Here is a 25,751-nt window from a genome sequence, read left to right as displayed (position 1 = left end):
TTTCTGCTCTGTCAATCTTCCTTGAAAATCAAAACATGTGCATGATGGTGGCGACTCATAGATTGCAACATCATAATGCCCTCCATCTACTGTATTGCCTCTATTCACTTATCAAATATCTCATGGGCATTCACCCTCATGGTCTTCTCCCTAAGCACAAATGCATCCATATCTAAAGCTCAGTTAATGCTTTGTTCTGCTTCCTTGGATATTGTGGTAACCTATAATGGGGATGTCGTGAACTTGCGGCCATTGAATCTGCATGTTCATTGCAGTCACCTTTAGTTGGTGGGGTGGTTGGGTTTCTCTCTTGCCTAGTTTCCACCTCTTTTGTTTCTAACTTAAACCCACCACGAGTCAACATATTTACCTCCTCTTGGGTAAGCTTTGTGCCTTTATCCACCACATGCTGTATACTAGGAACTCTTGTAGGCACATGGGCAATGTTATCCACAATCCACATATGTGTGTACCAGATATTGCAAAACCACATCATTTGTGTTGTGGCTCCTCCATTTGGGTACTTCCTCATTGAAAAGAAGCCGGGTGTAGGACAACCAATTCTTGATTTAAAAATTCCTCCTTGGTGTCCATCCTAGGCACTTTACATGACTTGCTATTCTTGTTCTCCTAATTGCCCAAAAAGCCTAGTTTACTTCCCTCTCCACCACAATCTCTCCATCTTGAAGGATATCTCTTTCAACCATTTTTGCATCCTCACAATCAACAGGTTTTCTCCTTGGCTGACCTCCAAGGTGACGATCTTGAGTGACATGGTCAAATTCAGGCCTATGGCTGCTCCCCTCTTCAAAATCTATGACTATTTTTGGCTTTCTCCTTTTGTGGATGGTCTCCCTATCACCCTCCATGTGTGTTCTGTTGTGGTACATGGGTTTCTTGCAATAGCCTCCTTCATAGTCTATACCACTTTAGATGGTGTCTTTGCTCTTGCTTCACTAGCCCTCTTTGCAGCTTGGCCACTAACACTGGTGCCAATATCCAGAATGTCTCTTATTGCATGGGAGGTTTCCATAAAAATCATTAGAAAATTTGAGAAAATCAATTTCATGTAAATTTTGTCTAGATCCTTTCCCTGCAAGGTTTTTGGATATTCCACGTAAATTTATGGAGAATGGCACTAGTGCCATTCTTCACAACCCCACATGGAGAATGGCACTGGTGCCAATGTCCATGTCGGTCTAGCAAATTTTAAATTTCCCTATGCATAATAGCTTTGGTGCCACTCTCCATGTTGTTTTATGGAGATTGGCACCAGTGCCATTCTCCACAAACCCAAAGCCATTTTGCATGGGGAAATTTAAAATTTGCTAGAGTCACATGGAGATTGGCACCAGTTCCATTCTTCATGTGGGATTGTGGAGAATCGCTCTGGTGCCAATCTCTACTTTTGGAATTTAGAGAAAGTTTTATCAAATTGCTAAAAATTTTAGGGAAATAATTCATGCATTCATGGAAATTTTGATTAGGCCCATTCATCGATTCTGGAGATTGGCACTAGTAACAAATCTTCTCTCGTAGAAATTCTTCTCATATTGAATCTACAGGCTACCTATGGCATAAGTGTCACCTCTCTTTTTTGGTAAGAAACATTGCAGAATTCTAATAAGATATTTATTTAATCATAGACCCAAACTTGACATTTGCATTTTGCTATAGGTTACTTTGTACATTGCCGTTTTCCAAAAACCCACAATGGATATTGGCATCGATGCCATTCTCCGTAAGAAATCCAAGCTCACATGGAGAATGGCACCAGCTCCATTCTCCACAATTCCACATGTAGAATGGCACTAGTGCCATTCTCCCATTGCAAGGACAGATTGGCATAATTCTCTGTTGGTCTTATAAAATTCTTTTGTTGTAATTTTTTAAAATTTTCATTTCTTGTAATCATAATGGCAGGGGATGGCTACCAGATGTGGGGACAAGGTCAAGATGATGGTGGGGAATGAAGTGGTTGCAATTGGTATAGTGTGTGTAATAGATCCAAAGGGCTACTATAGTGGTGTGAAGATTGGGGCAGAAAATGTATCAGTGATAGTGGAGAAGTCTATCAATAGTGACATTCTCTTGCCATTTCCCACTATGGATGCAGTGCTTATTGGTGAGGCACTTTGAAGCGTTGTCAAGTGGCCTAAGACCTCTCTAAAACATGTTGGTGATTCTTTAGATGATCCAATAACTCAAGAAGCCACACCAAGTGAGCCTGAGCAACCTTATGTTGAGGCGATACCAGTTTCTTCATTGGAACTGATAATTGCATTCACGAATCTTGGAAAGAGAAAAAGGTTGTCTTGTGGGATGATAGCAAAACAAAGACCATGGTGAAGGTGTGATCTTGTATGTTTTCCAGGGTGACTCTACAAACTTTGATTTATTGGGTAACAATTGCATTGGTGTGGGTATTGAAAAGAAAGAATAAATTATAGGAAGTGACTTTGGGTCTTCTATGCAAGATGTCAGATCTCTTAGCCTAGTTAACTGGCCCATCAAGCAGATTACCTTACTTGATGGAAGCCCATTGCAACAGTATGTACCCCTGAGCGAGGTTGTTGGCACAGATGAGGTGGTCAATGATCAAATGTTGAAAAAGGAAGCTCCACCTTCAAAGAAAAGATGGTACACTTTCATTAGCAGGGCGCCTAAGCAAAGGGAGCCTCCAACGCCAATGTACAAAATGTCACTAGAGTTGGTGCAGCAAGTTTTGTCCATTGATTGTTGTGGCAATAGGTGCTGCCAGCATGCTGAGTGAGACCTCTTAATGTCTATAAGGAAGAATTTTTGGGGTAGCTCCTTGGAGTCTCGTACAAACTTTATATATGATGTGTTGTCCACAACTTGGCATCATAACTGCGCTGGGAGGATACGCTACAATTTTAGGGTAAACGGTCGGGATGTGTGTTGTAGAGCATGGTACAAGATGCATGGAATCCCAAAGACATCATTTTATCGATATAGGGAGCAATTCAAGAGTGGTGTGCAAGGATATGTGCATGGGAATTCTAGGATTGTGAGGAGGAGCAAGGTGTACACAGGTATGGGGAGGGCTCTCATTCAACACTTTGTGGTGGATAATAGCAGAGAGCATATGCCTCACAAGAGTAGAACCATGCAGGATGATTCTAGGGAGACATAGCAAGTGATACCTGAAGTGTATAAGAAGATAGACATCGTGTGTGAGGTCAACACTTCGCTTAATCAACATGGTTATCAAAGCCTATCCACATCCACATTTGGCAGGATTTGAAAATCAGACTTCAAAAATGTAGCTCTTGCTAAACAAGTGAATTCTCTAAATGTATCTTGTGCAGTCAGAACAAGGCTCAATTGGCAGCCACCACAAAAAGTCAAGATGAGTGCAATTCATTGATGGAGGAGGGAAAGATGCATATGATATAGCAACAGAGTTGCAAGAACTTGTACTATGCATGGAGTAGGTACTCTGAGATGTGGATCCAAAAAAGTATGTATGCATAAGACTTCGAGTGAGGTCCAAGGACACTGATTTTGCATGGCAATTACAGGTTTCACTCATTGGAATGATTACCCATGGGCATGGACACAATCATTATGAACACTTCACCCTCAATGGTTTGTGGCCATCTGATGATCCCAACCTAACAATTGGATCACTCTCAATTTGTTTGTGCAACCTAGAGAGGATGGATATGCATGACCTCGGAGGCCTTGCTACATATGGGATTCCAAGAAGTAGTGCTCGCCTTCTAAATGCTCTATGTTTAAGAAACTCCCATTACAGTTCTGAAGGTGCACATATTTCCACAAGGAGACCTAGCTTATCTGAAATTGTAGATGCCACAATTACAAATGCAAATCTAGAGACTGTACTAGGGAGAGTGACTCGAAGTATTCCACAGATGCCATGATAACTTCCATTGCGAGGGATGTAAACACATGTAGGAATTTGTTGCCATCAACTACTCAGCGAAAACCCATCCCCTTCAGATGGAAGTGTTGCTATTGAGACAATATACCAAAAGTTGCCAAGGAACTTGCTACTCCAGCTAGATAATTGTGAGTCTCAGAACAAAAACATATACTTTTTTGCATACCTTTCTCTTCTTGTAGCAAGGGGCATTTTCAAGACAGTTCAATTAGGATTCTTGATGGTAGGGCACACATGAGGACATTGATGCAATGTTCAGTAGGTTCTCTAAGAGTTTGTGAGTGGGACAAACGTTCACTTTCCCTCATCTGATGGATACATTTAGAAAATGTACATCAGCTTCTCCGGCGCCATTTCTTCTTACACGAGTTCCTAACTTCAAGGATTATGTGGATGGCTACCTATGTGATGGGCAAGAAATACTGGTTGGTCATGCAAAGCCATTACAATTTTGATTTTTCATGCAAGGTGAGAGACCTATGTGCCAGTGGAAAGAATGCATCGTATGAGTCCTACATTAGGCTATTGGAAAACCATGATCAGTGAGCTTGAACATGAAAACATCCCATATATAGGAGTGTATAGAGATTTTTGGCCAAGAACACAATCGCCTGATGAGGAGGAGGATATAGATGCTTGCATTAATGAGTTCCAAGGCTATGAGGAATGGAATGATCACTATTGCGGGCCTCTAAAAGGTAAGCTAAGGGAAGAGTTTAGACCAATGGTGGATGTTAAGCAAGGTGACTTCATATTGGTGAGGCCATCAGACCCTGTATACCCCATATGGCTTGGGGTTGCCATGTCAAGTGCCGAGATGGATGCTGCATCTCCTAACTTCAAGAAATTATTAATTCAATATTGGGCACCATCACTTAAGAGAAAGGGGCTCAGTGATGCAGATGCCTATGTTGACTGCTGGAACAACTATTGGGTAGATAATAGGTTGGATCCACAAGTGTGGGAGTGTATTGATGCGGTGGTCTCATCGTGGACATCAAAATCCATAAATAAACCCAAGAAGATTAAGATTCCATAGAATGTATGTATCAAAGCACAAGATAGCTTGCTTGGTATCAGAGCATAGAAAATGGTGATCATTTTCTCCTTCTTGATCTCCCAAACTTCCATTCTAATATCTCTCTCTCTCTCTCTCTCTCTCTCTCTCTCTCTCTCTCTCTCTCTCTCTCTCTCTCTCTCTCTCTCTATCCGTTTGTCCGTCCATCCCTCCCTCCCTCCCTACTCCTTCCCTCCCTCCCTCTCTCCCTCTCTCCTCCCTCCCTCCCTCTGCCCCTCCCCCCCCCCCTCTCTCTCTCTCTCTCTCTCTCTCTCTCTCTCTCTCTCTCCCCTCCCTCCCCCCCTCTCTCTCTCTCTCCCCTCCCTCCCCCCCCCTCTCTCTCTCTCTCTCCCTCCCTCCCTCCATCTCTCTTTCTGTCCCCCCCCCCCCCCTCTCTCTCTCTCTCTCTCTCTCTCTCTCTCTCTCTCTCTCTCTCTCTCTCTAACTCTCAGATAGTACATTTTCCATCCTTGATCTAGAAATGAATTAGTGGGAAACCAAAAGTCATCAAATTAAATTAAGCACTTACCTAAGGAAAAGGAATATAGTATTGTGCAATATTGCACTATTGACAAGGTGGAAGAAATAGTGTGACAAAGGCAACCCTTGTGCTAGAAAATCATAGGCTAGCTCATATATACCCCAAGAAAATATTATTCTAACTAATTGATAGAGTCGCACTTCAATAGTAGTTAGCTATAGATGCAATTGAACATAAGCGAAACAGCCAATGCAAAAGCTCCACCCAACCTAAGAAAATCCACTATAATGTTGTTGACCAAATTATCTCTCCAAATCAAGAGTCTAAAATGTACATTAAATGCATATTAGGCAAGCGTCAATCAAGAAATTTTAGTGTGCTACCATACTAATTCACATTTCCCATCACTAAACATATTCAACAAGTTTAGTGATATCATCCATGGGAGACATAAGACAATAACATTATTCCATAAATTGTCCCTCCTTGAATTTTTAGAGAAAGAAATGCAATATGCAATTTTAGTATTATAGTCATCATGAGCTTATAACATTTAAATAAAATTTGCTAGTCCTGAATGTGAAATGCGATGGAAACACAAGTGTGGAAGAAATGTACTTCTTAGCTAAGAAGGACCTCAAGTTTATTGAGACCATCAACACTTCGGAGCTAATCCATACACTGGAGGGAAAAGAGTGTTCAAATGGCATAAGGACTAGTGGAATTAAAGGAGAATAATTAGTTCTATGGTAAGTCATCATACCATAGACTCTACTTCTACAAATGCTACAAGAGGTGCACAAGTACTAGTCCAACTAAAACAACTCATTCCTAGAACTATTTAGGAGCTAATTTGCCTATTCAATGCAATGCCCTTGTATAAGTTGTTAGAAAACAAAGATGAAGGTTTCTTGATATAGCCAACACTTGCACAATGGGAGAATGTATGTATGCATATCCTTGGAAACACATATTGTTAAATTCAAATCTCAATCTCTCTGTGCACAGATGTAGATAGAAATATACAAAGATAGAGAAAATTATAGAAGAAAAATTTTAGTTTCAAATCTTGGGAAATGTATTGAGCTTTTATATTTATAAGAGCATATAAACTTTTGCAAGTGTTATAAAACTTTCCCTTATTAATGAAGCTAACGTAAAAAAATCATCCCTGGGACACTACATATCACCACCACAATCCAAGGTAGAGATTTCAACCTTTCTTTAAAGTTTTGGGCTATTTTTATGTCACAGGACATAAACCACTCTTCCTAAAGAGTTTTCAACTATCCATGTTGTATGGTTGGAGCTTATCTCAAGCTTCTGAAACTTTTATAATTTACACTACCCTTTTGTATTTTAACATTTAGGCCTTAATTTACTTAGGCTTATGTATATATAAATCTATAAGTAATGGAATTAATAAAGACAAACAGTGAGTTGGACTTGCCTCTAAAACTAGAGGCACATGCAAATTGCCTTGCATTAAGAGACTAATTTGACATTGTTTCCGATTCATGTACAGGATGATTGGTGCAGCACAAAGTGGAGGCAGTGGATGAGGCTAATTTTGATCCTACTTGCCATGAATCTACTATCAATCATACAATGTGATGATCAAAATTATTGAGTTCTCTTCGATGACAAGAAATTGCTATTGTTCACTCAGAAAGGGATCATTGGGCATGCATTGAGAGATGGAATTTTTTATGAGTTGGAAACCACAAACTTCAGTGTAGATCCATGCAATTTCTTGAATGTGAGAACATGGTCAAAGGACTTTCATCAGTCGGAGAGGGAGATTTGTAAGAAGGATGCCTTCACGTTGGGAAACATCATAGAGAATAGTTTCCCAAGGGTTAGGCCAAAAGGGACAAGATACCATTAGATTTTGTGCATGGTAATATTGTACGGTATATGACCAATATACTATCACTTGGCCGTAGCAAATATTTTGTCACATTTAGTGATGACTACATAAGAAAAATGTTTTTCTTCTACACCATGAAGCAAAGTTATGGACTACTTGAAAAGTTTAAAGAGTTCAAGATTATGGCAAAAAGTTAGTGTGTTTGTTGAATCAAATGCCTTAGATTTGATAATGAGGGACAATATGTCTCTAAAGACTTTGTTAGGTTTTGTAAGGAATCAAAAATACTATAGAATTTCCATGCCTAAAATATATCAATAGGATGTAGTAGTGGAATGGAAGAACTACAATGTTGTTGACTATGCAAGGAGAACGATACATATAAAGGACATGCCTAACAAGTTTGGGCAAAAATAATTTGCATAGTGGCTTACTTGTTGAACCGGTACCCTACTGATGCTTTACATGATATGACACCATGGAGTGAAAGTCAGTCATATATCCAGTATCTTGAGTGTTTGGATCCATTGCCTATGCTCATGTGTCAAAGGACATGAGGGGTCAGTTTGATTCCAAGAGTTAGAAATATACGCTATAAAATCCTATAGCTTATACAATCATTTGCTTCCTCTGATGTGGTGTTTGATGAGAAGGTAAATAAATCTACTTTCCCATCATGCTTATGCAAAATCACATGGAAGAGGAGACAAACAAGTGGTTGACAATGCTAGACAGGGAGGGAATTGACTATGAGGAGATGTTTGCACTAGTCGTAAGGGTGAAAACAACTCGCCTTATTCTTTCTATCGCATGCTGTCAAGTCTACATGTCTTCATGGAGAAATGAAAGAAGAGTGTATATGTGGCATCTAGAACGATTTATAGGAGAGTCATTTGAGCACTTAGTGTGCATGCTAAAAGGGCAATTTATGGCTTGAAGCAAGTCCCACGAGCTTGGTATAGCAAATTGACACTTATTTCAGACAACAAGGTCGTAAGAAGTGAAATTCATTATGAGTACCAGCCTATGCAAACAAAAATAGAGATGCTCTTACTACCCTTTCACTCTAAGTGGATGACCTCATCATAGTGGTGGGCAACAACAACAAGCTGATGAAGGAGGTCAAGGTCAATCTTCACAAATAGTTTAAATTCATGGTATGGGAATCTTGTATTATATTTTGGGTGTTGAGATAGAACAAACAAAAGAAGGCATACTTTTTGACCAAATACGTTACATTGACTCTATGTTGAAACAATTTCAAATGTTGGATGCAATACCCTTGATTACCCCTATTGAGACTAGGCATAACATGTAGAACTTATAGAGTGCATAATTTTTAGATCCTACATTATATCGATAAGTAGTTGTTGGTAAGCTCATCTACTTGATGACATTAATTCATCCGAATTTGCTCTGTAATAGGATTTTTGAGCTAGTTCATGGAAGAACTGTGTGTCCCCCATTGGAATGGAGTGAAGTGAATTTTTAGATGCCTTGGTGGGATAGCCAATCTTAGGCCGATGTATCTAAAAAGAGGCCATATGAAGAACTAAAACTTGAGGGGCTCTTTGATGTAGATTAAGGCAAAGGTCCCAAGAGTAAGTCTATTTCATGATAGACATTCATGCTGAATGATCATTGTGTGTATTGGTCTAGCAAGAAGCAAGAAATTGTGGCATTATCTATAGCAAAGGTTGAGCATCTATCTCTTGCACAGTGTGCATGTGAAGCAATATGTCCTCAGAGGCTCTTAGAGAACCTTGGTATAGTCCAAGATGGTGCTACCATGATCTTCTTTGCTCGAGGAGTTTACTATATGTAAATTCTCTATATCACGTGCGTTCAAGTACTAAATTAAATGTCCCTTGTCTATGAATTTTTCATGAATAAAATGCACCCTTTTTCTAGTCAATACATGAATACCCCCTTTAATTTTGGTATCCCTTTTTTATGTAAGAAATGTGACAAATTTTTTTGTAAGAAAATCCCTTTTGTTAAACCCACATTCTATGCTTATATATTTATGAGTTACCTCTCAATATTCATGCACTTATTAATGATGTGTCCAACAATTTTTTTTTGCAAACACTACTAATTGTAGCTACCAAGGCATCTACTACAAATTGTTTGCAAAGTAGTCAAGCTCTCACTAAGCTATTGAATAAACTCTCCCGTGACAACCTGTGTGATGTCATTATTACTGCTAACTGGTCCTCAATTTTTTTCTTCTTGCAAGAGTCTTTGTCATGGGTAGACTGTTATAAAAGTGGTTTTGGGCTGCCAAGAATGTGCATTCTTATCACATCTCACGGGAAATGCTATAGTAGGATGGCATGGCATAGATAAACTATCCATAATCCCCTTTATATATTTTGACTCCAAAAGTACGATAGTACTTTGAAAAAAGCATGGCCCTTTTAAGTTCATTGAAAGGCAAGGCATGCAAGACATTGTTCCAACCCATCGGAGAGCTTTTCTTCTCTCTTTTGAAATCTTGCCATAGATAATGAAGTGTTGAGGGAATGGCACATTCTTACCTTGCCAAAGATTTGGACTCTCTATCTTCCCTCCTTTCTTTCTCTTTTGAAATGTCTCTTTGCAATCCAAATCTATTATAAGGAATATTTACATCACAGCCACCATTAAACATATCTAAAGTCCTCTCCTATTGCTCTTATATGCATTGAAACATATCAACCATAGATATAGTAGAAGTGAGAGAGGTAGAAAAAGAGGAGTGTATAGGTAGCTATATTGTGTGCACTCCTCTCTCTCTCTCTCTCTCTCTCTCTCTCTCTCTCTCTCTCTCTCTCTCTCTCTCTCTCTCTCTCTCTCTCTCTCTCTCTCTGTGTCCCTCTCCCTCTTGCTTCCAATGGAAGGTAAGCTAAAGAGATACGGCTTGACAAAATCTCAAAATATTTTGTCAGAGATGCCGACTCCTACTTCTCTTCCAGCGAGGTTTGGTGCCTTGGTGAGGAAGTCAATGGAGCACTATTGCTCTTAGATGGTAAGGGCAACAGTACTCCATCGACTTCATCGCCAAGGCACTACACCTTGATGGAAGAGACTCCAGAGTTGGCATCTCTCATGAAATCTTTTGAGATTTCATCGAACCTTACCTCTCTGGCTTGCTTTGACGTGTCTACAGTCTAATTGTAGGTCTAATTGTAGACTAGCACTGCCATAGTGGAGATTCAACTCCACCAAGTTAAGTCAGCAATTTCCACATTACCTGATTAGCTCCCACCAATGTCAATCTCATCGGATCTATCATCGGTGTACACATTCACACATCTGACACCAGCTCAGTCTCTTAGCATTTGACAATTCAACAATTCAGTGTGACACTTGGCAGTGATCTTCCTCATATTTAGGGTTGTTCCATTCTTATTGCAAAAACCCATGCGCAACCTCCAGTTCAAAATTCCTAGCTCTTCAACATACATCAACCTTGTGCAGCCTATTGGCTACTACCAACACACAACTGTCACCATTTCACTACAAGCTTGATCCTTGGCACATTGTAGTTCTTCCACCATGACTTGGTTTAGATTTATAGGTTTATCATAAGTGCCCCAATGGCAACTCTCATACATTGTTCTCATGGGTAGGCGAGGGGTAGACACTCTTGCCAGTACATAGGTAAGCCTCTTGCTTAGAGCACCAAACCAGAGTCTAGCATGGAGTTATTCTCATCACACAGTTGATGGTAGACCCAATAGGGACAAACAATTAAGTTATTCCCATCATACAACAAATGATACATGTTTGCAAGCTATTCCATTCATCCATAGTCACTCAAAGAAACTTCTTATAGTATGTTGCAATGCTGAGTAATTGCTTTGGTTCATTACTTGACAACGTGAATCCCTCAATGATTGTGCACTCAATCCTAGGATCACTAAGCTCATTCTACTCAATACCCACAACTCACAATCCACTCGATGCTATTGACTTCTATTCTTCCTATCCCTCCCTAGCAAGATTGCCAAATGTTGATGCTCTAGTTTGCTCAGAGTTGCTTGTGATAGTAAGGGTTCTGATACAGGTTGTAAGGTGCCAGGGGTCTAAGTAAGAAGTGTTCAAGTGCTCGATGCTCAGTGCCCGAGTGAATGGTGTTAACACAAATATGCCCTCTCCTACATTCCTTAGGTTGCTATGCAAGGTCCACAACAAACTCAATGACAACAGAGTAATTGAACATGAGGAACTGGGTGATTGAAGTTGGGGCAACCACATGATGATGGAGTGGAACGGCTTACATGAAAACAATACTATGGAATGGCTTGGCTAGAACCTTCTTGGTTCAATCAACAGACTTGACTAAGTGCATTCCATTCATATGGACAGACTCTACTAAGGATATACTCTCGCCTTTGTGATGGCATGAGCTGTCTAGGAAGATCCACTACTCATCTTCCTGTAATGCTCTTTACTTTCAAGGGGTCTGCTTACCTTCCTTTTAGCCCCTCTTTGTTAATTGCATGTCCCCAGTTAACAACACTCTAGGGATCTTTCAGCTCTCTCACTCTCCTCTCTAATATCTCAACCTCTCCACTATTTCACTGACTACTCCTAAACCGTCTTCTAACTTTGCAAGTGTGATGATTTCTCAAGCTGCTACACACTACTGGACCACCACCCAAGTTTGCCGATTGTGCTGCATCAAACCCACAGTGCTCTAGAAAGTTAGCCAAAGAGGTTTCTTGGTTTTAAAGAAATGGGCCACCTCACATACACCGCTTCTCTCGTTCCAAGTAGCTCAATCAGTGCAACCAGTATATTCCCTTGTAGCTGCTTGCTACCCTAGTAACTCGAATACTCAGTGGCTCAACATACTGTAATATTCCTTTGGTGGTGAGTTGGCCTAACCCATGGGCCAATAACTTCACCATGTTGCTGAATTTTCTTCTGCTACTTCTTGTTGCAAAGAGATTGTTGGTTGCAAAGAGCAAAAATGGACGTCTAAGAGAGCAATTGCGAGGCATCTTGCATTGAGAGAGACTTGAGTCGTTTGCTTCATCAAGGTGCAATCCCTTGCTCCGTCGAGGCACAAGCCCTCCTTCATTGAGGCATCTTGATCCTCTCAAGCTCTCATCGTACAGCTCTTCTCCATCTCCAACATGGTTCAGGAAGCTCGTCATTGCAAGCTATGAAGAGAAAGATATGTCCTTTCTTGAGACAGTGATATTTCTGTTCATTTAGTGAGGAATTCCGTTCTTCTTCGAGAGAAAGAGAGATGAATTCTGCTCATTAACTTTGAAAGATTGAGCTTTTGAAAGATTGAGCTTTGAGGCAGAATTCTGTGTTTGAGGGATTTTAGTAGTCTGAGAGGTGTGAGGGAGAAGTGTTAGCGTTCCTCCTTTCTGTTCCTCGAGGGTATTTCATGAGAGATCTTCTCTCCGTTCATTTTGGGGAAGAATCCCTCTTCTGTTCTGAGTTGCCAAAGGAAGCAGTTACAACAAAGGCTCTCCATTCCATTCAAGCTTCGCGACGGCTCCATGAGCCTTCTCTCTTCAAAAGCTTCCTCAATGTGAGGCCTCCAAGAAGCTCCTATCTACAACAGCGAGCAGCCTCTACAAAGGCTAGCCTCAACAAACGATCCTCTTTACACTCTCCCGACTCCCTCAACAGAGGCTTCTAGTAAGCCATTCGGCCAGCAGGTCCATCTACTACACGGCCACCGAATTCCTTCAAGCCCTGGCGTCGACATACACGCCAGCGACCTGCAACCAGAAATAGTCGACTCCAACAGCGGCTAAGCCCTGGGGTCTACATACACGCCAGCGACCTGCGACCAGAAATAGTCGACTCCAACGGCGGCTAACAGCCAGCGACTACCCATCAAGCTACTTCAACAAAGCTCTAACCTGCGAGCTCCTCCACAAGGACCCTATGTGCATAGCTTGGAGCCAGGTGCAGCATAGACGGCCCAAGCCAATTCTTCATCAACACTATGGATACTTCTCCTCGCATGCATAGCACATTGGTTGTAGCAATGCTCAGCCACGCCTCCATCAAACGACTGTAGCGACTAAGGCTGTGGCTCGACCTGAATGACTTCTCGAATAGTCCTTGACACACAGCAACGCTCCTTGCAACTACCATCTACTACAAAGCTCCAGCCTCCATCCGTAAGCAATCTCCAAATGACTATAGCCACATCTGCTCTTAGGCCTCTAGCTCCTAAGCTCCGTGCACGGCGGCCTTCTCCGACAAGTTCAAGCCTCAGCGCAGAAAACAAAGGCAACAAGCTCTCAGTAGCCTTCTAGCCCACAAGCAATGGCTCCCGGCACTCCTCCGCGACGAGATCACACAGCAAACGACTTCTGCTGCCGAGTTAATGACCTGCTCAGCGACGGCTGACAGCCTACGAGCACGTCCACATCCTCCAGGCCTCCAACCGAGCTTCGCCCAGCAGCTTCAACCCTGTAACGCCTGCAAGCCTCAATGACTGTACCACCGCTCTACAAAGCACCAGCAACCAGTGCCTTCCGCCAACTCACCTCCAAACGATGCACGATGGAGAAGGTGACGGATTCGTCCGTCATTGAAATATTTCTACGATAGAATCTTTAAAAGATTCTGATGAATCCTATCACTTGCCATGTGGAACCCTGCCACGTTGGCTTATCTGCCACATCACTTGGCTAGGGCTCCCATGATGCCATTTCATCATACCACACGTGGACTGCCCACGTGGCAATGCCACATGATCGAGACTGCCACATCAGTAGCACATGTCATCACTGCAGTCCAGTTAGCCTGCCCAGTCAGCAGCTATATCAACAGTGCCATCTAAGCACGCAGTGCCTCATAGGCATGCCTATGTGACAACCATCCCCATGTCACACTGCCACCTCACCATAGGCCACATCATCATTTTTGGGCCTTCTTGGGATCAACGTGTGGCCTATCCTTCCGGGGGCCGTATCTTTTGATCCAGGAGGAATTTAACACAGTTGTAAAAAGGAAAAATGGTGACCAAATCACGCTCTACATGCTGAGGATCTCAGATCTACCATCTGACTTTTCCATAGGCCAGCATTATCAAAACCTCATCATTGAAACCACCTCATGATTCTTTGCAGCGTACCCAGCACATAAAATGAATCCAAATAAGATTCATTTGTTGTATTTTGTGCTTCGATGTATAGTCTAGTTAGAGAGTAGCACTGCCATAGAGGAGATCCAACTCCACCAAGCCAAGTTAGCCATTGCCACATTAGCCGATTAGTTCCCACCGTCGGCGTCAGTCCCATCGGATCTATCATCGGTATTCACTTTCACATATCTGACACCAGTTCAATACACCTGGCATTTGATAGTTCATCACTCAGTGTGACACTTGGCAGAGTGATCTTCCTTGGATTCAGGATTGTTGCACATTTGCACGCACACATGCCACCCATGTACAGTCGTTTTCATTGACTATTTTTGGCATTGGTTCATGCATGCATACACATCAGCCTTGTACAACCTCTTGGCTATGCCCAACACTCAGTTGTCATCTTCAATTATAGGCTTGATCCTTAGCACACATCAATTCTCACATGACTTGGTTTTGACTGTTCAACCTAAGCCCCCAAGCTCTCACACAGTGTTCTCATGGATAGACACTCTCGCCAGTACATGGTTAAGCCTCTTAGACAAAGCACCAAACAGCATGGAGTTATTCACATCACAACTGATGATACACCATTCATGACTCTAGACAAGATCCATGAGTGGAAAGAGAACCTAATTCGACCATTTATTGCCATGAGGTATATACTAGTCTACGATGCAGACTCGAGCCTCATTGGCCTTGACAGATCAGATGCAAATTTACCACATGTTAGTATGGATCAGCCCACAATTTTTTATCATACACACTTCTCGGTAAGCCCTCAGCACAAGGCACTCTCATCTACATCATCATAGGCTGATTCCAGTGATGTAAAGTCAACATCTTCACGCATGGATCCGACTCCATCTGTTGTCACATCAGATGCAGGCACTCAGCAGGAGTTCAGTTATGATCATGCAGTTTTTCAGCAGCAAGTAAGTCCTCAGTACGAGGCACTCACATCTCCAATAGCATGCCAAGTTATATGCCACATTGCATCCAGCTCTTCAGGTGATTCCATTCTCGCATCCATCACTGATGCCTTCACCTCTGACACAGAGCATATCTTGGACACAATTTCCATGAGCAGTTCAGATCAGCACATCAATCTACAGGACATTTCAGCATCGGCTCAGTCATGCCGCATTGCACCACCCTTGGATCCTGTGATCACCACCTCTTTCAATCAGCAAATCATTCCTCAGCATGAGGATACCTATGCATCAGTGTGGTCCTTCCCCAATGCAATGGACATCATTAGGTTCAACCATAGCGCAACCTGGGGAGACTCAGTGTTTCATCATGCACTTATGGCTATTGTATATAGTCCATACTTGATGCAGATCAGTGGTTGGATCCACGACTTCATATCAATCCCTTCATCAGCATTCGACACCTCATTCGCTTCAGGGACATCCTATGCTTTTTCAGTTGTATATTAAGCTTCTAGGCCTTTATACTGTCAGCTCCACCTTGAACCTATGACGAATGGTACATCCCATGCCAATGGATGTTTAGCCATGCACACATCAAACGACCTTCAACTCATGATAGTTCAGCAAACAGGTTTGACAGGTTGCCATACCTTGTCAATTTTATAGGCCTCTTCTTCAGCAGAGCAGTGTATCATACCTGCACCTTCGGCCCCATATTTTCAACCCCTGGATCACTCTGTCCACATAGACTATGCCATCTTCTTTGGCCCTACATCATTTGACAAATATTATAGTTCTACTGCAGCATAGTTTCACTATTACTGTCAGTTCTTTTGGGTTGGTGACACTCTTGTACGTCACAACCTACCAGATCACATCGCCATAGCTACATTGACTAGCCTCACATCCGGATGCCTCTTCTATAGAGCAATTGCACGGTCCACGGTGACTTATGACATGTTCAACTTTGACACATTCAGCATGCAGCCATACACACTGTCATTCACCCAGTCATCATTTGATCAACCAGTCTTTGATCAAGGTGGACTTTACTTTCTGCATATTTCCTTCCTCTTCCCTTGGGCCTATTTTCTGGGTTTCGTTCCCAAAGGCAAATGTTGACCCACAACTTAAGAGGGGGAATCCACATTATGTATAGGATCATAAAGTTGTACTCATTGATCATGCTTTTGCTGCATAGTCATTGTGCTCACATACTAGTTTAATTTCTTTTTAGTTTTGGATGCTAGCATACGCACCAGACGAAATCCACAAAAAGGTCTTGTACAGGCACCCTCTACTTACCCATGCAATTTAAGAGGGGTTGTTGAGGATGGTGTAAATTGCACCATACCTCTAGGGCATTAGGGGCAAACCCTAACCCTAACCCTAAGGGGTCCACATGTATATCATCATGTTCATGTTCAATACACTTAGCGTACAGGTAGCATTATCATGCGCACTCCTCTCTCTCTCTCTTTCCCCCTCTCACTTCCACTATCAGCGTTGTCAATACTCCATTACTCACATCTCTCACAATTCCTCACTCTCATCAGCAAAATATAAATACTCCTCCAAGACTTCTCATATAAAAGTTTCAATGCTGTAGAATAAAATCTTACTCATACAATAGCAACTCTCTTTCCATTGTGGCAAACATATGCTAGTTAAATCATAACACACTATCACTCATAGTAATAGGTTCCATAGTGCTTAAATCAATCCAATCGAGTGAATACTCTTGTTCTAGACCATACTACAAAAGCAAATGGATTATGTGAATTCCATGTCATATGTGAGAAGGCAAACACAGTCCTTGTGACCTACACATGCTACTCTCATTCCCATTGAGTGCAAACGCAATGCTTGTGACCTACACATACTATTCCAATTCCCATTGAGTGCACCTCAAATACTAGTCCATTTTAGATGAAACTAGAGCCATCATTAGCTACGTAATCCATGAAATACCATGCATACGTCATCAATCATCTTCACCCTCTACTCATTAATCATCTTCTCTCATGGGCTTCTCACCAACCACTTGAGATTTCCACCGTCTCACTCTCTTGACTCCAATAATCACCATCATCCCACATCAAATAACCCCATAGAAACTATGCCATAGTGTCTTAAGTGCAACCGGTGTTGATACATGTGTGAAAACTAGATGGGCTATTTAGAGTCTAATAAGGTGAAACACATGTGAAACTAAGTGCAACCCATGTTGATACAAGTGTAAAAACTAGATGGGCTATTTAGAGTCCAATAAGGTGAAACGCATGTGAACTCAGTAACCCACCTTGTATGTGCAAAATAAAATCACAGTAAATTAGTTATATAACTCATCCCTATGTATATAAAGCTACATTTAGCTCCAAACATGTTAATATCCCACATAACACCGTAAATTCTTTCAACTAGTACTTAAATCATCAAATTAGCTCAAAAAGTTAAAAAAGTCTAGGGGGTAAGCAAACCCTATCATCCATAGTGGAGAACTCCATCTAATAATTATGATAGCGTTTGCACTTCAAACACCATACATCAACATCTTAGTTTGAGGTTGATCCTTATTATCTTAGGTTTTGACCCAATTGAGCAACTCATTCATCTTCTTGATCAAGGAGCTGAATACTTCCTCATATAACATCTGTATGTGGAGAATGGTATAAATTGCACCATCTATGGGGATGTGAGAATGCCCCGAGTAGACATGTCTAGAACAGGATTTTTCCTGCATTATAATGTTAGTGTACAGTTAGCCTATTTTGGTGTATACACTCCTCTCATTCTCACCCCAACTTTCTCCAACATGGTATAAGAGCCTATGGTGCTCTATCTTTCTTAATTTTAGTCCTGTCCCTTGAGGCAGTATGTTTCTTTCCTTGTGTTATTTGTGTTGAGGACTTCATCCTCTCCATTTTGCATCAAAGGACTTCATGCTCTTTGATTTTATTTAGAAATTTTTTGATTTAAAGTTCAATAATTCACGTTATGGCTTTTGAAAGTGAGTGTGCTCTCCTTTGGGATTCTTGAGAGATCTATGGGACTTATGAGAGCGTTTGAGAGTCTTTTGTGAGAGTGAGTGATTTGGGAGAGTTTGTGTTTCACACACACACACACACACACAGAGGAAAAATTTAGGTGAAATTAATTTATGAGACAAGAGGTGGAGATTTTGCTTTAAAAAGGGAAGACCATTAATCCATTTAACCAATCAAGAGCTTTAGGGAGTGATTTGCTAATTTTGAGAAAGAATCCATGATGATGATAAGTTTTCTCTCCATGATCACGTATCACTTTGTGCTCTCAACAAGGACACATAGTAGGGACCATCAGAAACAAAAAGTTTATTGTCATTAAATCACATTCTTGGGGACCAATTGGTGTTAGCATCATAATCAAGATCAAGGAATCTTAAATCTAAGGGGATCTTAAATCTCTGGACTCAGGTCAAAGGTTGGGCATTTGCTCCAAAAACCAAGGAGAAGGGCCAATCTAAAGATAAAGTCTCTCCAAATGGACAATTGAGACACTCTATTACCTCCAAGGAACACCCATATATTCTAAGTACCACCACAGAGAAGGCCCCATCTAGAGAAATTTATCACTAGAGGGACAACTAAAATGCTCTAGTTACCCTCCAATGAGCTCACAAAAAAAGTCTCCATTCCACACATTTTGGGGGCTACATTGATGCTCCAACTACCTCAAATGAGTGAGTGGTGGGATAGGGCAAAAACCCACTCAAGAAGGAGCTTCTAGCCTATGGAGCTTTGAGAAAAAAAAAACTTTCTTTTCTCTAACCCTTCCTACAAAACCCAAAGTAGAAAATCATGAACTCATACCAATGTCTTTAAGTAACAAATTCTATCTTTAATGATGCTTCAAGCCACCAATAAGGAAGAAGAGTGTCCCACTGTAAGGATTCTTTTGGCCAATTATGAAGAAGAGTGTCCAAAGGATCTAGATGAGTCGAGAATGTTTTTCATATATTGACAAGTCAAGAATGTTTTGCATATATATTGATGATTACAACGACATCCAATTTTGGATGGAACGTCTTCAAGTTGACGAGCTTCAATGGTCTCAAAAGTCAAATCCAAGGCAAGATCACTTTGATACAACTCACATGGAAAAGGGTGAACTTGGTCCTAAAATCCCTCTCAAGTCTACACTAAATAAAAACACCAAAGGAGAAAATTATAATGTTCAAATTAGATCTCAAGGGATGGAGGGATGATGAAGTTGATGATGCTTTGGCCCATGATACCGCTGACTACTTCACCAAGTACAAGATGGGGACTTTCACATGCTAGCCTTGTGAAGTAAGAACTACAAATGTTAATTAAACCAAACTTCATCTATGAAATCGGGCACGTTGGTTTGGTGTCATTGATAGTCATTGTCCTAAAGAAGATGGCAAGATCAACGTTCTTGTCAGTCAAAAGATACTCAATGTAGCCACACTTCACGACCATTATCATTTAGCTCACATAGACTGTGCCATAAAAAATGGCTAGAAAGGAATTCTATAGCCCCTTAGAAACCATAAAACTTTGTTTGCAAGGCATTCCTTAACTTTCTTTTATGGTTCAAGAGTTTAATAGTGCATGGTTTTTGTTTACATGGGAGTTAATTTAATCCTTTATCTTTAGCGACCATTCTGATGATGTTTTTTACCACCACTAATGAGGACCAAGCAAAAAGTCACTCCTTTGCCCGATTTTTCAAGAAGGATCAAGGCTTTGTGATGATGAGGTTTTCCTCATTATCAATCATCACTTAGTTAGTGGATTAGAATCAAATAGTTACGATAATACCACTCCTAGACTTGGCCTCTTTAAAAAGCTCACTAGAGAAATGTCCTTGTCTATTTAATTATATTGTTTGGTGCAAGCTATCCCTTTCCTTGGAGTTATTGTGTAGTCCTATCAATGCTCTATGAGTCCTCTCTTTGGAGTAGAAGCTTCTTCCAACATCGATAGGCCTCTCCGCTTTTTGAATTCCCTCCCCTTCTGCTAGGGGTAGAGAGTCAAATGAAGACATTGTTTGAATTCTCTTGTTGGGTTTTCGGTCTTCTTTGTTTCGTGCTCTTCCTTTCATTTTCATTTTCACTTTAGTTATATGTTCTCTTTGTTCTAAGTTTCAAGCAACAAATTGATACCAAATTTTGGTAAAAATGAAAAAAAAGCTATGTATTGCCCAATAATGATGCCAAAAAAACTATCAACCCATTCAACAAGTCTTTGTTAACATATGCAGGGATCTTTTAATTGACAAGATAAACTCTCTATTGAGTCTTTCTTCTTCACTATTGGTCTCTTCAGTGTTGTCACCATTGTGAAGAGAGTGTTATCAAAGATTCACACTACTTGATTTCTAGAGGTACAAAGGTGGTGCCTCACTTACATTAACCTTGTGGGATTCCTACATCAAAGAGAAGTTAATCCTTCCTTTAAGTTTGGTACTATCCTCACCATGTGCATTAGACCACTCAAGTTTCTCTCATATATGATGAGGGTCCATTCTCACTTTAGTACCTCACATGGCTTTTGAACATCACCAGTGATAAACAGGCAATGGCAAGACTCTTTCCTAATCACTTCAACCTGTCTTCAGCTTTGTCTATTGGACATGTGGCTACAATAACTACTTGTAGTACTTCTCTATGCAAGCAAGCGCCGAGTATATAGCATGAATGGAAAATTAAGTCTAGCAGAAGAGTATCTCATGCATCTCTCTCATCAAAAAACAAAACATTAGGATGAAGTCAATTCAAAACAGGTTGCATTAGGACCAAAAATAATGTCATCCTCTATGTATTTTATGGTTCCCTCACAACCTCAACTCTTAACTCCTTTTCCACCTCGATACCCATTTACAAAATCATTGCGAATCCTATTAAATTTTCCTTGGTGTACCTCAAATCATTCTACCCTTGCACTTAGTTTAACGAAACCAAGAGAACTTAAAAACAACACTTTTAGACATTAAGTGAAACTTGTTGTCGACATGGATGATACAATCTTCGTGATGCATTGATCTTATCAACAAACATCTCTACTTTGCCTGAACACATGCTATCTCACCTTTTAACCTCTTTGCCTCATGCATCACCCTTTTGAAAAGCACCACTATAATAGTTAAAATGTCGTCACTAGGATAACGTTGCACTGGCAAAAACTGCATCTTTAAGCTATCATTGTCCCTTTCTTATAGCCTTGTCTCTTCTAAACTTATTGGAGAAGGCATTCTTTCTTCTACCAATTGCATCCCAACACTCTCTTCCATTTCCACTACACATCCTCAATCTTTCCATCCCCAACATTAATTGTTGAGCCCTCCCAAAAGACCCTTTAAAAAAGGCCTTAAACTATATGTCACACATAGAGGCCTAAACATCTCTTCCCCATTAGGAAAAGACCATTAATTGGGCAATGATCTGATAATGATGACGAAAAATTTTCCATTAAGATGACACATGAAGCCATCAACCTCCCCCAATGTGTGCAAGGCCTAAAAATTCTATCTTTCAGGGTGAAACGATCGAGATGCCATCCTCAACAAGTTTTTAAAAAATCTACTACTCCTGTGACTACTTAAACTTATTCCACAAAGCAACAAAAACTACTACTCCTGTGACTACTTACACTTATTCCACAAAGCAACATTAGAAAAAGACTTCTTTTTCTTCATGTGTGACCTATCTGAGTCATCTCATGTTGTTATATTCCAATCTCCTCCCCACTACACCAAAAACACTACCACGCTCTAGCCATTAGCATCTCTGAACAAGGTGCTCCCTCTAAACTTTTCTTGACAAGAAAAGCATCCCCTCCGACATGATGACCCGAGTTATCACAAAATTTTTATAGCCTAACAAACTGGTTTGAAGTCTGGTTTGAAGCCACAATATTTATCTGAAATAAGACCCAACCCTCTGTGCTCTCCGTTGCCTATCAAGCCTTCTTGTCAATTTGATTCTTTAATATTTATTTGAAATAATACCCAACCCTCTGTGCTCTCCGTTGCCTATCAAGCCTTTTTGTCAATTTGATTCTTTAATATTTATTTGAAATAATACCCAACCCTCTGTGCTCTCCGTTGCCTATCAAGCCTTTTTGTCAATTTCATTATGTTATGGACTTTTAAAAACATTTGAGCAAGAAATAACAACTAAGTTTTTTATGAATGACATAAGCTAATAAGTTGTCCATCTACCCCTATAACTTTCTTCGATTTACAATGTCTGAAGCCTTGTCAACTAATTCTAAAAGGTGCCATCAAATTGGAGATGGAACATGTCTACAAATGCTAAATGGTCAATTAGCATAGATGGCATGCTGAAACAACTTCCAATCATGAAGTAATATACGAAAACTCATGTAGTGCAATTTGTTAAAAAATCTCAAACAACTTCCATAATCAAGAGTATGGTATAGAAATCGTGTATGAAAACATGAAACATCAAAACACCATATGGTACTTTGGATTAGTCAATTCTTCTATAGTGCAACTCTCTCTCTATTCTCAAATTGTTCTTGGTCATTGTTCTTAGTTTCAAATGTTCTTGGTTCAATCTGACAGACTCACAGGATCTTGAAATCTTCAAATTTGATCTTGATTGGAGTACCTTGAGAGTTGCCAACATGGGACCCTTGGGTCACTCATCATCAACATCATCATCCTTATGTCATGCATTCTAGTGTCATCATTCATCTATGTGGACTTGCTCGTGGTGACGTCCCTTAATAGGTGGTGGCCTAGGCACTCATCTTCGTGTAACACACGTGTTAACACGTTATTGTCTTACATTCTCCCCTCCTCGACTCTCTTTCACTTTCATTTGATATATATAAGCCTCCCTACTTACATCCTTGACCCGATGGTGGAAGAAATTGTTTGTAATTTCATGGTCGTAATTGTTTAGAACTTTTACTTCACCTAGTGCATTTGTAAATGTTTCCTTTAAGATAAATTGTCCAACCACGAAAATTCAAGTACAATAGGTATTTCTGACACATTTCCACAGATACATTAACCATAACGTTGAGGGAAAATTATAAAGACATTTACAATCGTGAGAAATTTAGGCTAGTCAACTATAGGTTTGACTTTCCTGCACCAATAATTGTAAAACACACAGCTGTGCTACTTCAGGGCATTCACAGGAAACGAGACTATCAACATCGTCTTAAATTTAACACAAGGAAATTCTCATAGTATTCACAACCAGGAAAATACAGGCAGTGAGAGAACAATTTTTATGTGGCTGAGAATCCAGGGGCATGATGCATAAAAGGAGTTGATGTAGACAATCTGCGGCATATTTCCCCAAACACTGAAAATACAAGCATTTGGCCTGAACGTAGGCAATATGTGGCCTTGACAGTGAAAATGCAAGCATGAACTTCCTATTTCCTTTCTGTGTCATTTAACTTGTTGCTTCAGCTTTATGAAATTCATTGTATGATGGGGTGGTAATGTAATGCTTTTATTTCACACGTCAAAATATATAGTCTTCCATTCACCAAGGCAATCTCCCCGAACACGTGCAATGAGCATGCATGAAGACCCAAGCATATGTGTTTGACAGAGAGGTAAGCACTCTATTCGTAGCACACCAAAAATGAAAATTTATCACCATTAATTGTGGAAGGGAAAGTTGGCTGAATTACATGTTCTCTTCTAACATTCCTTGGTAGTGGATATATGCACCCCTAGCTGTCCGACACATGCCAGCTTTATGCACCCCAACTATCAGCTATCAACATCTTCCAAGATACCAAACCATCTTATAAAGAAGGCAATGCCCGTCTAATTCATATCCTGGTCATGTGCTATAAGCATCCACGTATAAGGCATCTTGTCATTGATGTCGGAGCATTACTGCGACCAAGTTGCAATGCTATATGAACTGTTATCCCCTAAGAAGGAATGGGGTTGCACACCTTGAGTTAGATGTATTAGGGTCATAAGGTCTATAACAACTTCCCTCATTGGAGGCCTCAGTTCGGGTTCCTTTCTCGTGCACCTCTCTGCCAATTTGACCATCTGTTTAAAGGTTTGTTGAAAGTGTAGTCAGTTACATAAGCCACAAATTGTTTGTTGAAGGTAATACCCATTGGGTGCTTCACTTAAAGATACTGAATGCTTACCTTCCAAACCTGCTCAACTGGGAAATTGGTTCCCAAAGCTGGGTCCACCAATGTCTGGAACTTCTCTTGTGCATCAGGATCATTCAATACATCTTCAAACTGCAGTTACACTCATGCCATGCAAGATCTTAAGGATGGCATTGAAAAGAAGAGCAATTGCATGATGATCGAACACACTTATCAAAACATGATGACAGTACAAAGTCCTGTCTTTTTTTGTAAAAACAGCTGCAGTTTTTCAAGACATACCAGAGACCTAAGGTCCTTGTACTGCGTTACAGAAGCATCTGTTGGGATAAGAGCCTCCTTTCCAGAAACAAGTTGAAATAAAACCACTCCAAAAGCAAATAAATCTGCTTTCGATGACATGTATCCATATTGAGCATACCTACATGTAAACACGACTCCATAAATGGGAGACCCAATCTCTAGTAGGAAAATTACTTCACAGCAAACTCTTAACGTACACAAGGGTCAGAGTCCCATCACTTCAGAGGAAAGACAAAAGCAAGAGTGATCATTAAAAACCACAGAGAGAAAAGGATATTTACAAAATTTCGAAAAGAAATTTGACTAGATCCATGCGCACGTCAAGAGTCATGATTAATCCTTGGGTATGGATTCAGAGACTGAAGTGTGAGCTCCCTGCCTCCCCTGAGAAACGTTCCTTGCACACACCCCCCCCAAACCAAAAAAGCCTCTTCTGCACAACCGCCCCTTGCCCTTCTCCCCTCTTCTGCCCCTCTGCTTTGCACCCCTCCTCATCCCGTTTCTTGCCCTGTCCAGCTGTGATTATAGCCTGTTGTCCTGTTCATGGACCCGTGTGGATCTGTGGTGGTTCAGCTGCGCTCATCTATCAGCTTCCTTGCAGGACCCCCCGCTGGTCGCCAGTCTTGGGACTCCCCAGCAAAAGCTCGTCACTCTCAGACTTGTTCCCAGGCACCCACGACAGTCCGGGGCCGCCTGGAACTGGTCAAAGGTGCATGCAGCAGCAGCCCCGAAGCTCGGGCAGGCCGCAGCTCCCGGGAGCTTCCAGCCTGTTTGCTTTTGGACTGGGGTTCCCTCTTGGAGTTCCTTTCCAGCCGGGTGTACTCAAGCCTCCTTACTGTTTTTGTGCGCCTCCAGCCTCCTGGCTCTCATTGCAAGCTCTCAGGACTGTTCGGCAGAGTTTCCCAGCCTACTGCTGCAGGCTCTTTTGGGGGCTT

At 41.0% G+C, this 25,751-nt stretch overlaps 1 protein-coding gene across 1 annotated transcript in view; it reads right to left on the bottom strand.

The window, feature by feature from the left end:
• Positions 1-23,745: 23,745 nt before the first annotated feature.
• The window catches only part of LOC147903517 (chitin elicitor receptor kinase 1-like), a 40,705-nt gene continuing 38,699 nt past the window's right edge, over positions 23,746-25,751 (bottom strand). The window contains exons 11-13 of the mRNA XM_087399616.1: positions 24,796-24,934; positions 24,547-24,645; positions 23,746-24,442 (exon numbers count right to left, since the gene is read on the bottom strand). Of these exons, the coding sequence (XP_087255742.1) occupies positions 24,275-24,442; positions 24,547-24,645; positions 24,796-24,934 (406 nt within the window). The 3' untranslated portion in view covers positions 23,746-24,274. The remainder of the gene's footprint in view (positions 24,443-24,546; positions 24,646-24,795; positions 24,935-25,751) is intronic.

The sequence above is a fragment of the Dipteris shenzhenensis genome, chromosome 3, assembly GCF_047967505.1.
Source record: "Dipteris shenzhenensis isolate YYH24624 ecotype China chromosome 3, Dip_SZ_1.0, whole genome shotgun sequence".
NCBI classification, from domain to species: domain Eukaryota; kingdom Viridiplantae; phylum Streptophyta; class Polypodiopsida; order Gleicheniales; family Dipteridaceae; genus Dipteris; species Dipteris shenzhenensis.
This window is presented reverse-complemented; position numbering and strand designations above follow the sequence as displayed.